At 41.3% G+C, this 14,256-nt stretch overlaps 1 protein-coding gene and 1 pseudogene across 1 annotated transcript; one reads left to right on the top strand and one right to left on the bottom strand.

The window, feature by feature from the left end:
* The first annotated feature begins 7,695 nt into the window (after window positions 1-7,695).
* LOC125218131 (integrin-linked protein kinase 1-like) lies at window positions 7,696-11,583 on the top strand. The gene is made up of 12 exons (XM_048119735.2): window positions 7,696-8,657; window positions 9,301-9,375; window positions 9,457-9,561; window positions 9,660-9,745; window positions 9,860-9,980; window positions 10,220-10,299; window positions 10,433-10,495; window positions 10,611-10,729; window positions 10,824-10,909; window positions 10,996-11,120; window positions 11,195-11,326; window positions 11,431-11,583. The coding sequence occupies exons 1-12, from the start codon at window positions 8,220-8,222 to the stop codon at window positions 11,435-11,437; spliced, it is 1,437 nt and encodes a 478-aa protein (XP_047975692.1). The 5' UTR covers window positions 7,696-8,219; the 3' UTR covers window positions 11,438-11,583.
* A 186-nt stretch (window positions 11,584-11,769) lies between these two features.
* Window positions 11,770-13,339, bottom strand: LOC125220653 (UDP glycosyltransferase 9 pseudogene; annotated as a pseudogene).
* Window positions 13,340-14,256: the final 917 nt, after the last annotated feature.

The following is a 14,256-nucleotide window of genomic DNA, read 5'->3' as shown; positions in this document are numbered from 1 at the left end:
TACGCTGCCTACATGGATTTATATACATTTACAATTTAAAAAAATACTATCCATCGCTTTTAAAGTCCTATTTTATTTAAGCCCCTTTTATGATTTTTTTGTACAAATACAAATTATAGGCAATATTGAAAAAATAGCTAGCCATTTAAAAATATTATCTCACGCATACATTTTTTAAAATTATTCAAATTTCTGATTTATTAGGAGTTTATATAGTATTTTATTAAATGAAATATTTTAAATCCTATATAAGTTTATTTACTACGACAAAATATTGTCGGCTTGACTGAGCCAACAAGGACAATGCAAGTCCACTGCCTATAATGATTGATGTAATGGCCCAGGCTATAGTTTTATTTTTTGTGACATAAAATAAAATATAAGCGTATGTGTGATTAAATGTCAAAAAAAATAATAATTCAAACTACTGCAAGAAATTCTCAAACAATATTGTCCTTATTGTTCATGTAAATAGAGTACTACTATTACTTAGATATGAGATTCACATATCAATAAAAAAAAATTAATAATTTATCAAAACTCGCATAATATTATACACGGATGAAAGAGAGTATCACGGTATATTTGATGATTGGTTTAATTAGTTTCGTGACTTCAATGATAGTATAAGATTAGAATAACACTCTAGTTAAATTATATCTTTCCAAGAATGAATATAATATTGAACAAGTCAAACTTCCACAATGTTTGAATCTTAGCCTAGTTGGCACAAAATCATAAATAGCTGTTAAACTCAACCACTTTTGTCCACTTCAAACTATACCCTACACGGAATTTAATGCCAAGTGTCTTAATGTTCAACCATCTCTTTATCTGCTTTTATTAACGAGTATGGACATCAATTTAACTGAATATGCCAAAATTCATTGATTGATTAATTTGATTTGAATAGCTCGACAAATCGATAAAAATATACTCCCTCCGTCCCCGAGTAAGAGTTACATTTGTATTTCTACATTCGTTTTATAAAAATGATAATAAATAGTTAAAGTGAAAAAATGGTAAAATAAGAGAGAGAATAATGTAAAGAAGACTTTTCTTTACCTTATTCTCCATTTTATTTTACTATTTATCGACTTTAACTATTTATTATTATTTTTACAAAACGAGTACAGAAATACAAGTGTGACTCTTAATCGGAGACGAAGGGAGTACTATATATTAGGATTGAAAAATTTATAATATTAAAAAAGAAAATTCCCATCTATATTTAAATATCTCATAATTGAATGGCTCACGTTTTAAAAAATTGTTTAATTTTATGAAAAAAATAAATAAAAACAAAGGTTAGTGAATTATAAATCTTAGTTTATATGATTGTTTTATATTAAAATAATAATGGAATGAGTCAGTGTAGTAAAAATATTTCAGTTCTTCCTCTTTCTTTTCGTCAAAGACACAATATATCAAATGAAATATAGGATAGTTATTGAATTATGATAGCAGAGTAAAAAAATGATCGTATTGATCAACAAGAAGTCATCACAAATATTGCAAAATCACGTATCACTAAATAATTAGAGCATCTATAATGGTCAGCGAGCGATCGGCTAGCCGATTCCCGGCGTTGGCCGGTCCGCTCGCCGAACCATTGCAACCGACGAGCGCCATTTCGGCGAGAAATTCGGCGAGCGCTGGCCGATGTGCTCGCCGATCCGCTCGCCGCCATTGTAGGCTGGCGATCGGCGAGCGATCAGCCAGCGCATTTTTTTTTAATTAAATTTTCGAAACACTATATATACGCGATTTTCACGTCATTTTCATTCGCACCACTTGTATTAATGAGTTTTCTCTCTCTCTCTCTCTCTCTCTCTTAATTTATGTACAAGAGCAACAACGCGAAATGGATAACAACAACGAGTCTACTCCAGCGACGGGCGGGACTCAAACTCCCACGGTACCCGCGGGAGCTGGATGGGGGCCGATGGGCGGCGGGTACTACAACATGTACCCTTGGCAGCAGATGATGTCCGGGATGGCGGCCGGACTATGGCAACCGAGGGGATGCAGATGATGCCGCAGGGCGGCGGGCAGGGGGTACCGGGGATGCAACCCGGTATGCAGATGATGCCCGGGTGGGGTGCCGGGATGCATATGATGCCGGGGTGGTAGGCGGGGGTGCAAACCGTGATGCAGGGGACGCCGGGGGGAGGGGGGACAATGTCTATCGTCCCAGTCTTGATTTTTTGATTGCTTCTTCGCACACATCGACCCCATCGGAGACGCAGTTCACTGGGGTAGAGACTTTCTCCTTAGAGGAGCTGGGGATAGATCCGAGGAGGCGGACACTCCCGTCCCCTCCATGGGGGGAGTAGGGCGGGGCTGGGGTCGAGGCGAACCGAAGAAGAAGAGGAAGGGCAAGGGGGTGGTCGGCGAGTCGTCGCAGCCGGCTGATGACGGCAGCCCGACACGGAGGAAGTGGACGGATGATGAGAACGACGCGCTGTCCAAGGCTTGGGTTTCTGTTTGCGATGATCCATTCGTTTCGAACAATCAGAGGATCATCAACATGTGGGCTAAAATGGCAACAGCCTACAAGAGGAATTGCTCGCATGGGAAGGCATACAACGGCGAGGAGTGCCGGAAGGGGTGGGAGCGAATCAGGTCTGGGGTCTCCTAATTTGCGGGCTTGTACACCAACGCCCCCCGCATGAAGACCAGTGGCCAAACTGACGAGGACTGCAGGAGGATAGCGGAGAAAGCCTTCCCCATGCCGGGGCTATATAAGGAATTCACCTACTGGAACTGCTATCTGGTGCTGATGGATTCCGAGAAGTTTGATAAGGCTAATTTCATGCATTGGTTATGGGGTAAAATTCTGTGATTTCATGGGTCTAATAAGGTATTATAATCCAGGTGTGTAGAGAAACCGCTAGCCCCAGGAAGAAAATGAAGATTGCCGGGGAGAAGAAGCTAGCGGGAAAATTAAACAGAAAAAGGAAGAGCCAATAGACTGAGGAGCATCAAATCAGAGGGCAAAATAGAGATTGCAGGAACAGTCTAGAAGCTTTGTCCGCTATAAATAAGAGCATGCGCTTGACATGAGGGGATCACTTTTCTGCTCTTAGCTTAGTTTTCACTTCTCTACACACACTCACGGGGAAATTGGTGTACGGGTTCACATTTCAGTTCGATAGTGTCGCAACACCGTCTCTATGGAGGCGAAGAAACAATCATCTTTTGCTTTTCTGTTTACTTCTCGTACTCGCCGAGTCCTCGCTGTTCGAGGCTCGGTTCTGTTTTGCTATTATCGTTGGATACTTCGTACTTTGCAATGGATATCGCTACTTTTGTTTTCGTTTATCTTATCGTGGTGCTTTTGGTTTGATTGCTGATTATTGTTGGTTGATCTGAGTTTGGAGTTGGTTTGTAAGAAATTTGTTGTTGATCGGTTGAATCTATGTAAACTTGTGAGGATCGGAGATGGAAATAATGTTTGGTTGTTGTGGATGGCTTGGATCCGGAGTGGATTAAGCGTCCCGTGGATGGATCTGTTTGTTTCCGCTTGATTTTGCTGTTTAAATTCTACATTCTTGTTTGCCTCGTCTAGTAGTCGTAGATCTGCCTTAGTTTTACCTGTTTTTCTTTTCTATCGGTTTAATTTCGTACGCTTTGCTTGATCTTCGTTCTGCTCTATTTTTAACTGGTTGTTTCGTGATAAATATTGGAGAAGATGATGTCGCTATTAGTTAGTCCTTTAGTTAGTTATTTTGCAGCTTTTCAACCGTACTCTTCCTTTTCAGAAAATGGTCCCCACGTCTAATTTTTTCCAAGTCTAGGTTAATTTAGGAAACTGTTTGCTCGGTCTAGTAATTGTCTCGCTCTATTTCGGTTAATATGCATGTTTTTATGTCTCTGCCTAGATCTAGCTGTTCGAGTAGAATATTTCATTTACCAAGTCTAGGAATTAAAGCTCAACCCCAAAAATTGCGTGGCAGCAGTCCAAAATAGTTCCCAAATCTTTGAACATGTTTATTTACGCATTCATATTTGTGGATTCGATCCCTGCTTCCATGTACTAAGGCCATCTGCAACGCTGTCTCTTATCCGTCTCTTAACCGTCTCATCTCTTCACTATTCATGGGCCCCACTATACTTTTCAGCTCATCTCTTAACTAAGAGACAACACCTGTATCCCTCCATCTCTTAACCATCTCTTAACTATTAATTCAATTTCATTTTTTATGTTTAATTCCAACAAATTCAATTAATAAAAACACACTTTATTAAAATAAAATAAATATTACAATTTATAAGCCTAAAAAATAAAAAAAATACATAATTTAAAATCCTAAAAAATAAAAAAAATACATAATTAAAATACTCTAAATTAAACTATAAAAACTACTTCGCCGGCGAATCATCGTCCCCCGAAGTCGGCGGTGCACCTATACCAAGTTGAGCTCTCATATACTCAATTCCGGCCATATGGGCTGAAACTTGGCCAGGAGTCATTTTTGAAAGGTCCGCCATCGTGGCGACCAGGTACATGGACATTAGGGTGTGCGAGCCCATGCCCATGCCCGAGCCCTCGCCCGCCTGGCTTGATTCGCCGCGGCCCCTCCCTCTCCCCCTTGCTCTAGCCGCCTTCGCCGCCTTGTTCCCTTGCGGCCGACGTCGTGTACCGGAAAAAGACCCCCTGCATCATCGGTTGGCGTGCCCTCACGTGAGGTGTTGCCTTCGCCGCCATCACTAGATGAGTAGTGGCCACGCGCCGTGCGCTTCGTGCGTTTCGAGCCCGACTCGACACCGCCAGCCCACCTTTCAAGGTGGTGGACTTGCGACCAAACATCGACAAGCTTGAAATCTTTGCCGACGTCGTCTTTGAAGACCCGGAACGCCGCTCTCAGAATGTCGGCTCCACTGGCTCCGCTCTGATAATTCGCCTCTTCTCCCCTGTATATCACGCAAAAGTTTTTGACATCTCTGTCGCATCGGTCCCAATGACTACAGAGCATCTTCACGTTGCGGGCAACGATATTCTTCGGCCTTCGTGCGTTGTAAACTTCGGTGACTTTTAGCCAAAAACACTTGTGGGTTTGTTGATTCCCGACGACAGGATCGTACGAGACGCTAATTCAAGCGTTGTACAAAGCCAACGTCTCGGCTTGGCTGTATGGATGACGGTTGTCGTCTCCCACAACCTCTGTCTCCGCTTCCTCCTCTTCCTCCTCGGCATTGACGCCGAGCCTGAGGCTGATCCTGCCGGAACTGGAGCCGGAGCCTCCACCAATTGGCCAGTCGGGCAAACTGCGTTCAGGCGCCAAAAAATTATCCGGAATTTGGGATAATCCCGGCGATTGCCCGTACCTCGGGGGGGGGGGGGGAGGGACGATAGTATGCATCCACATCAAAATGTGGTGTTTGGTACGCCGGCGGGGTGGTCGAGCCTTGGGTGCCCGGCGACGAACCGGGAGTACCAAACAGTTGTACATGCTCGCCCAATCGTCGAACGAGTTCAAGTCGAACCCGCCGGAGCACCGCCGCTGGAGTTTCCACCGCCAGACATTTTTTCAACAATTTGAGAGTAGTGTTTGTGTGTAAAATGGTGAATGGAGTATGGAGTATATTTATAGAAGAATAAAAGAAATTTTTTTTAAAAAAATTTGACCGTTTGTTCCCAACGGTCATTTGACCGTTTGATTTTTTTTTTATTAAATTCGAATTTTTTGAATTTATAAAAATAAATAAATTATTACGTCATAATTCCGACGCCCACTCGCGGGCCGGCGAGTGGGCGTCACGCAATGCTCCAGCGCGCGCCACGTGGGCACACGCGTCGTCTCGCCAGCTCGAGGCCGGCCTCGCCGGCACGCGTCGCGCGACGAGATGTCTCGTCTCGTCGAGACGAGACGAGCCTCGCAACGCTGTCTCGATGCTGGCTTGTCTCGTCGAGACAAGACCGAGCCCGCATCGAGTCAGCGATGCGGATGCTCTAATTTTCTTAGCTAAAGCGGGTTGAGGGTTTTTGAAGGGGGAGTAAAGGTAGTGATTGTGTGCCCAACGACAGGTAGCTCAAGGTTCTCTAAGTTCCTAGACCCAGTGTCTAGCGGATTTCCTGGACCAAGGGTTTTCTTTATTAATTTTTGAACACTCTCTCGCTAACCATTAAACTCTAGTCAGCTCTTCAAAGTTCCAGGCGGGTGTCGATGCTGGCTGGCCGAAGAAGTAGCGGCTGAACTATGCCGGTGATTACAGCGGCAGTAGTGGCGGTTCGCACGACCTCCCTGAGGATGTTCAGGAGTTCCCGTCCCCTCTATCGTTTACTCGCCGCACTCGCCCGGTTGGTCAAAGGCGGGCGCAACGGCCAGCGAGGGGAGTCACCCAGGGTCCCAGGAGGTCCAGTCGGCATCCCCCTGCTGGCAAGTCGCCAACCGAGCTCGCCTTCTTCGCGCGTCAACAAACGCGTAAATAGATGCACAAGATCTTATCTGAATGGAGGGAGGCAACTGACCTCGTGGAGAAGAGGTTTCTTCACTCAATGATCGAGAGTATGCGGGTCGATTTGGATGCCGCCGCAGTACAGTTGGGGGGATCAGACGCGGGCTCAGATGCCGCAGATTTGGGGGTCCCGGGTGGCGGCGACGGCGACGACGACAAGGAGTAGAGTGGGGTGGGGGCTCGTGTGTGGAAGCCCGATTTTTTTTTATTATGTAATTTTTTTTGGTTAATGTACTTTTTTTATTTAAATAAAATTAATGAATTTTTCTGTATATGCGTCGTAAATTTAATTCCGTATTTGTGTTTAATTCCGTAAATTTTTAATTGTTTTTTTCTAAATTTTGTTTGATGTGGCTAGCCTATGGCTAGCCTATTGCTTGTCCGATTGCTTGTCCTAATGATGTGACAGGAGGAATTTTAGTGCTGATGATGTGGCAGGAGGAGTTTGTGGCTGGCCTATGGCTGATCTATTGTCATTGTGGATGCTCTTACAAATTCTGAAATCAAAATAAAAAAATAAAAATATGATTACGAATTCAATTTATGTAGATTGTGCATATATTTTTAACTTGATGTATATTCAATGAGTAAAAAAAGACTTTGCAAGTCTTGACCTAATACACATTTTATTGTTGGAAACATCAAATACATCATATGTAACCACCACACACGGTTTTACATTCAATATGATAGTAGTAGGATATAATACTGTATTCTTTTAGGAAATTTACACTAAATTTACATCGTAATGGCAATGAATTAATGACGTTACATTACTCTTGATTGAACAACCGTGTTTTGTGTAATTCACGAGACGTAAGAAAGTGTTTATATTTACATACCAATGACTCGTTTTGTGAAAAGCAAAACTGAAATTTTGACGAATTCTGATTTTGTTCCCTTAAATCAACAGGGAAATCAAATTTATTTACATAACAAAAAAAAATTAGGTGAAATCGTATGATACGAAATCCGATAAATTATAAGTAGACATCAACCATATCGTATGCTCATAAACAAAATGACATTGTTTAACTGAAAAACACATACTTCTATTATACTTATATTTTTGGCGTCAGATAATTGATAACGAATTCAAGATTTATGAATTTTCCGACCGACTTTCAAAGTTGCACAGTCGATCAATAGAATTGATTGATTTTTATTCTTTTCCAATCGATTAATATCCAATTATATTTATGGAAAAGAAAATGTAATAATAACGTGTGTTTCGCGTATCGAGTGGAATAAAATACATGCAAAATTATGGTGTCTTCTTCCCCTCCCATCTGTTTGGCCTCTCTCACTCAGATCCATTCCTTTTTCATTCCTTCATTCCTTTCCATTTCCGTTTGAGGGCTCTCTTCTTCTCCACCTCGATCGTCTGTCCAAAATTCCCTCCAAAATAGTCCTCAACAACTTGACAAAATTCCACACCTCTTCACACACCGCAAATTCGTTGAAATTCATCAACGGACGCATATTGGATTACTCCATTTCCCCGCAATTTTCCATTTGGGGGAGAAATTAGGTCGAACTGAAAGAAGGAACAGTGTTGGTTTGAGGTGAATCACTGATTTCGGAATTCAATTTGAGGCGAAACCGCCAAAAAAATTCAATCTTAATTAACGTAATCGAAAGGGGATTTTTTCAATTTTATTTCCCTGGGCCCTAATATTAATTGGGTGGGGGGTTATGGTTTTTGGCGTGATCAGAAACAGTTTCGTGAATTGAATTGAATTGAATTGAATTGAGTGATGGATATTGCGTCGCAATTGAAGCGCGGGATCTCGCGCCAGTTCTCGACGGGGTCGTTGAAGATGAGCCGGGGGTTCAGTTTCCAGCGGCAGAACTCGCTGGACCCGCGGCGGAACAATTTCCGGTTCAGCTTCGGCCGCCAGTCGTCGATGGACCCGATACGGCGGAATCCGGTGGCCGCGGACGGAGACGGCGCGGAGGAGGAGCTGACGGTGCCGAGCAACCTCGACAGCACAATGCAGCTGCTGTTCATGGCGTGCAGGGGAGACGTGGGGGGGTTGCAGGAGCTGCTCGATGAAGGGATTGATGTGAATAGCATTGATTTGGATGGGCGGACCGCTCTGCACATCGCCGCCTGCGAGGGCCACGTCGAGGTCGCCAAGCTTCTCCTCAGCAGGAAGGCCAATATTGATGCTCGGGATCGATGGGGCAGCACGGTAGTCTCGATTGCTATCTCTTTTCAATTGTTATTTCTTGCTCTGTTTTTTGGTTTATTTGTTGTGTTCTGCTTTTTATTTTAAATTTTTATTTGTAGTTCTGTTTTTTTTGTTGCGTTCTGCAATCTGCGTTTGGTGTTTTATTTACGTCCGTTTATGTGTTTTAGTCTCTTTATTGAATAATTAATGAGTGCTTATTCAAGATGGGACGAGCAATGGGTTTTCAACACACCAAGAAAAGAACAGGAAGTTTTGTAGGTGTGGATTTTCTTACTTATTTGGACCAGATTAGGATTAGGAAGCTTTGTAAGTGTTTAAGTGATGGATATTTTTTTGTGGCAATGGCCCTTATCTCGTAGAAGTACTTTCCCGAACGTTCTAAAACTAGCAAAATATTGAGCCTGTTTAACTGACATTTGTAGCTAATGCTTCATTGAGTAGGCTTCCTCTGTGATAACTTTATTTTGAAACTTGGCCCTTATTATGGCCCTTATTTTGTGGCGATGGCCCTTATCTCGTAGAAGTACTTTATTTTGTGGGAGGAGGACTTTTTCAAATATAGCACTTGAGTATCGTTCACGTTCTTTTGAAACTTGGACAGGCTTCCTCTGTGATAACTTTGATTGATTATTGATCATGACAGGCTGCTGCTGATGCAAAATATTATGGAAATGTGGAAGTTTTTAATATTTTGAAATCCCGTGGAGCTAACGTTCCAGTAAGTATGAATATCATCTTGTGGAGAAGCTGCTTGTTTCCCTTTCACCGCCACTAATAAAATTAATTCTCGTTTTCCTAGAAAACCAAAAAGACACCCATGACGGTTGCAAATCCTCGTGAAGTTCCAGAGTATGAGCTCAATCCATTGGACATTCAAATACGAAGAGGTGATGGCATATCTAAGGTATGGCCTTCTGTGAATGTATTGTATGCATAACGAGTGATTCTGCCTTTTCTAGGTTGTTGATTTTTAATCACTGCATCTCTTATGCCTGTGGACAGGGATCTTATCAAGTTGCTAAGTGGAATGGCACTAAAGTTTCAGTAAAAATACTCGACAAGGATGGCCATGCAGACCGTGACTCGATGTATGTGCTGCTCTTATTCCAGCTTTACTTCTAGCTTATTTATTTTATCTTTATAATAAAAGAAATTTCATATTTTTGTTATAGTTATTTAATTTTCCAATTCCTACTCTGCAGAAATGTGTTCAGGCATGAATTAACCTTGTTAGAAAAGGTTCGGCACCCCAACGTGGTTCAGTTTATTGGTGCTGTCACCCAAAACATACCTATGATGATCGTTTTGGAGCATCATTCTAAAGTAATCATCTCTCTCTCTCTGTAATCGTCTATTTTGCTATCTTGACCGTCTACTGGTGTTTTGACTGATGCATTGCTCATTTATATGAAATGTTGAATTTGGATTGTATAGTATTATATGGCATTGATGGATGAGAGGTGGTTTATAGTTTCATTAGTCTCGTATGGAATCGATTGATGAGAGGTTGTTTATAGCTTCCCTGCTATCCACTTTGCTTATTTTTGCTCTAATTTTTTCAGGGTGACCTTGCTGGTTACCTTCAAAAGAAAGGGCGGCTATCCACTTCTAAGGCGTTGAGATTTGCTCTTGAAATTGCCAGGTACTTAGGCTGATTTACAAAGACATACTCCACCTGTTCTGTTAATCTGCTCAACGAGCTATCTGGTCGAACATCCGATATTACTTATATATTTTCTTGCGTTCTGGTCTTTTATATGACGTTTATTGTGCAGGGGCATGAATTGTCTTCACGAGTGCAAACCAGAACCGATCATACACTGCGATTTAAAGCCAAAGTAAGGCAACGGAATGCTTAAGTTGGTCAGAGTGTCCGAATACTTTCCACTTAGATGGAGTGTTTCATTTCCAAATCACTCTTTTTTAATATTTGCAACTTTTGTAAGGTGCCAGAAATATTTTGCTGGATTTTGGAGGGCAGCTGAAGGTTGCAGGGTTCGGTGTTACTAAGTTATCACCGCCGGCATCTGATAAAGTAAAACTTTTGCAGCCCGAGGCCACAGATCGTTCAAGTGAGTATTTACACATTACATAAGTTCTTGATTAAACATTTTCATATATAAAGTAGTTTACGATCTTAATCTTTTCTGTCCGTGCTATTTGTAGATGTGTACATAGCACCGGAGGTGTACAAGAATGAAACATTCGACAAAAGTGTGGATGTGTACTCTTTTGGTGTTATGCTATTCGAGGTATACTTAACTATACATATTGAAGCACTTTCAGTTCGAACGAAATGATCAAGTTTCAAAACGTTTTGCCACGTTTCTTTGACCAGATGATGGAGGGGTCTCCGCCATTCTCTTCAAAGTCTGCAGACGATGCTGCTAGGCTTATTTGCTTAGATGGAAAGAGACCATCATTCAAGTCAAAATCCAAATCTTTTCCTCCAGAATTAAAAGAGTGAGTCATATTCGCCTAATCAAACAAGAAACACGTTTTCCCAGCTCACGCCTAATGCTGGTGGTGTGCCCCAGGTTGATCGAGGAATGCTGGCATTCGAGTCCCAGTGTGAGGCCGACGTTCCCTCAGATCATAATCCGATTGGATAAGATTGTCACGACATGCTCCAAACAAGGATGGTGGAAAGACACTTTCAAACTCCCCTGGTATGCTCCCGCTTTCTTTTTGCTTTCGATACGAAGTTAGAACACAAACCGAAAACAAAACAAGATAACATTCGTTGAGTTTTATATATATGCATAATTTGCAGGAAATAAGGAATGCGAGAATCCATTAATTTTCAGCGCCTAAGCTTAGAAGGAATGTTGTATTTACAGAGAATCCACACAAGATAAGCTCAAGACCCATTTTGTATCTACACACATTTGTTGAGTTTTATATATATGCATAATTTTTGTTGCCATTTCTTTTCCTTTCAAAACTTTATGTTATATTTGTGTTTTATTTTAACCAGTACCCAAAAAAAAAAGTCTCACCAAATCATCTTCGGTATTGGATCCAACAACCACATAAACAATGTTGTATTTTAGATACTGGGGAATAGACTCAAGTAAATTGGGACAGAGTGATTATTATCTTACAAAAATCTCTATTTTTCTATTTTTCCAAGTGTGGAAACAAATTCATCAATATTAGTAGCACTAGTCCCACCCTGTTCCACAGCCTCATCAGCCAAACTCTTCCACTTGCAAGCATTTTTCTTGAGCTCAATCCCTTCATCTCCTTCAACAACTTGCTTAACCCGCGTCGCGATCTCCTCTCTCCCGACGATTCCATCTTCACCCGCTCTAACCCCGATCCCGAACCCCCACACACCCTCGACAAACATAGCGTTTGTCGGCTGATCACACTGCTGTGGCATGGCCACAAGAGGCACGCCGTGGCTCAGTGCCTCGAGAGTCGAGTTCCATCCACAGTGGCTTAGGAAGCACGCCACAGCGCTATGAGCCAGTACATGTGGCTGATGACACCACTCAACAACAAGGCCTTTCTCTAAATCAAGATTCTTTATCTTATCCATCTCAGAAGCTCTCACCACCCACAAAAATGGGCAGTTGCTCATTGCTAGGCCGTGGGCGAGCTCCTCCATCTGCTCCTTTTGGAGAGACGCTAAGCTTCCGAACGAGACGTACACGACTGAGCCGCTCCCCTTGGCGTCGAGCCATTTTTGGCACGCTTCATCTTGTTTCGACTCAAACAGGTTGATGATGTGGTTCGAAACTGATCTCTTGCTTTTTTGGAGTAGCAAGTAAGTTGGTCCAACAGTCTTGACTGGCCATAGCCTTGCCATCCAATCCAATACCTCCGATGACACATCAAATTAAGAGCATGAAGCATATACACTAATATCTTCATGAGATAAAATGGTCCTTAAATTATAAAATTTGGTCCAATTCTAATTAATCTATAAATTTGAAAACAAAATACTCCATTCATCCATAAAAAATAGCCTTAATATTATATGACACGAGTTTAATGCTCAACTGACAAATTACAGAGGAGCCTTAATATTATATGACACGAGTTTAATGCTCGACTGACAAATTACCGAGGAGAGAAAAAAATGGTTAAATTAATGTCAACTTAAAATAGGTGGTGGGTCAAATATGTACAAGTTGTAAATAAGTAACAATAAACCTGTGAGAATTTTATTATAAATACACATGGAATGACTAAAACTTTGCAATTCAATATTCCATTACCATATCTTTTGAGACTGACCAGACCAAACTACGTGATTCAGCTAGCCATAGTCAACTGCACACTAAGCTTATCTAGCCCCGAGCAAGCCTCGTTGGTGCGCGATATCAAGCACCCAAGGCATTAAGGAGTCGTAGATCACGGATTTAACATGGCCGCACTCGTCCAAGAAGGCGGCCAGGCTGCACGACAGATTGGCCTTGAGACGGGCGAAGTAGGCCTCGACGGTCTCGGGCTGGGTGACTTGCTCGTGGCCGTCGGATAGGGGGTGGATGGCGATGGATGTGTGGTGGAATGTAGCGGTTTTGGATAGGGAAATGGTGGTGGCGAGGGTGACACGTAGGCCGTGGAGGGCGAGGGACTCGGCGAAGGCGGCGGCCGGGTTGATGTGGCCTTGGGCTGGGTATGGGACCATTACCACCTCTCACTACAAGAAAAACAGACTTTCCCGAGCACCAAGTCGAGATATACCGAGCACTTCCCTAGCACTGAGAGTGCTCGGTATTCGCTTAGTCGGAATTTTTATACGAGCACCTTAGAGGGCTCGCTAATAAAACAAAGACTTTTGAAATTGTTTGTTGACGTTTTTTATAGATTTAACCGACCACTATATATATGCTCGGGATAAAAAAAAATAGTATTAAATAAATTAATTTCCAATAATTTACCATGCATAGAGTTAGCTAGCAAATTAGTTCATATCAATATTTTAAGCACTATCTCAAAAAATTTGCATACATAAATTTACGGATAATTCACCATAAATATTAAAATTTATTTTGAACTTATAATATAAATATTTTTATACAATTGTTCCGAGCACTATATATGTGCTTGGAAAGTTCCGACCACTGTATAAGTGCTCGGAAATCATAAAAAATATAATTGGAAAATGCCGACCACTATACAAGTGCACGGAAATCATAAAAAAATAACTAATTATTTATCAACAATAATAATATAAAACATGTCAATATATTTTATTAGTGCATAGAAATATCTCGAAAAATTTGTATATGTACAAATTTGTGGATCATTCACCACAAATATTAAAATTTATTTTGAACATGAAATATCAATATTTTATACAATTGTTCCGAGCACTACATATGTGCTTTGAAAATGCTGACCACTATACAAGTGCTCGGAAATCATAAAAAAATATAATTAATACAAATTATTTATCAATAATAATAATATAAAACATGTCAATATTTTTTATTAGTGCATAGAAATATCTCAGAAAATTTATATACAAAAATTTGTGAATCATTCACCACAAATATTAAAATTTATTTTGAACATGAAATATCAATATTTTTATACAATTGTACGTTCCGAGCACTATATAAGTGCTCGGAAATCATAAAAAATA

Source organism: Salvia hispanica, chromosome 1, assembly GCF_029641045.1.
Source record: "Salvia hispanica isolate PSC_SH4W2 chromosome 1, Shi_PSC_v1, whole genome shotgun sequence".
Taxonomy (NCBI): domain Eukaryota; kingdom Viridiplantae; phylum Streptophyta; class Magnoliopsida; order Lamiales; family Lamiaceae; genus Salvia; species Salvia hispanica.
Note: the sequence above shows the minus strand (reverse complement) of the source record. Positions and strands in the feature narration are given on the sequence as shown.

Coding starts and splice junctions, on each gene's coding strand:
- LOC125218131 (XM_048119735.2), top strand. CDS start 8,220: ATGGATATTGCGTCGCAATTGAAGCGCGGGATCTCGCGCCAGTTCTCG. Junction 9,562..9,659: donor GAGGTGATGGCATATCTAAG/GTATGGCCTTCT, acceptor GCCTGTGGACAG/GGATCTTATCAAGTTGCTAA. Junction 9,981..10,219: donor TTTTGGAGCATCATTCTAAA/GTAATCATCTCT, acceptor TAATTTTTTCAG/GGTGACCTTGCTGGTTACCT.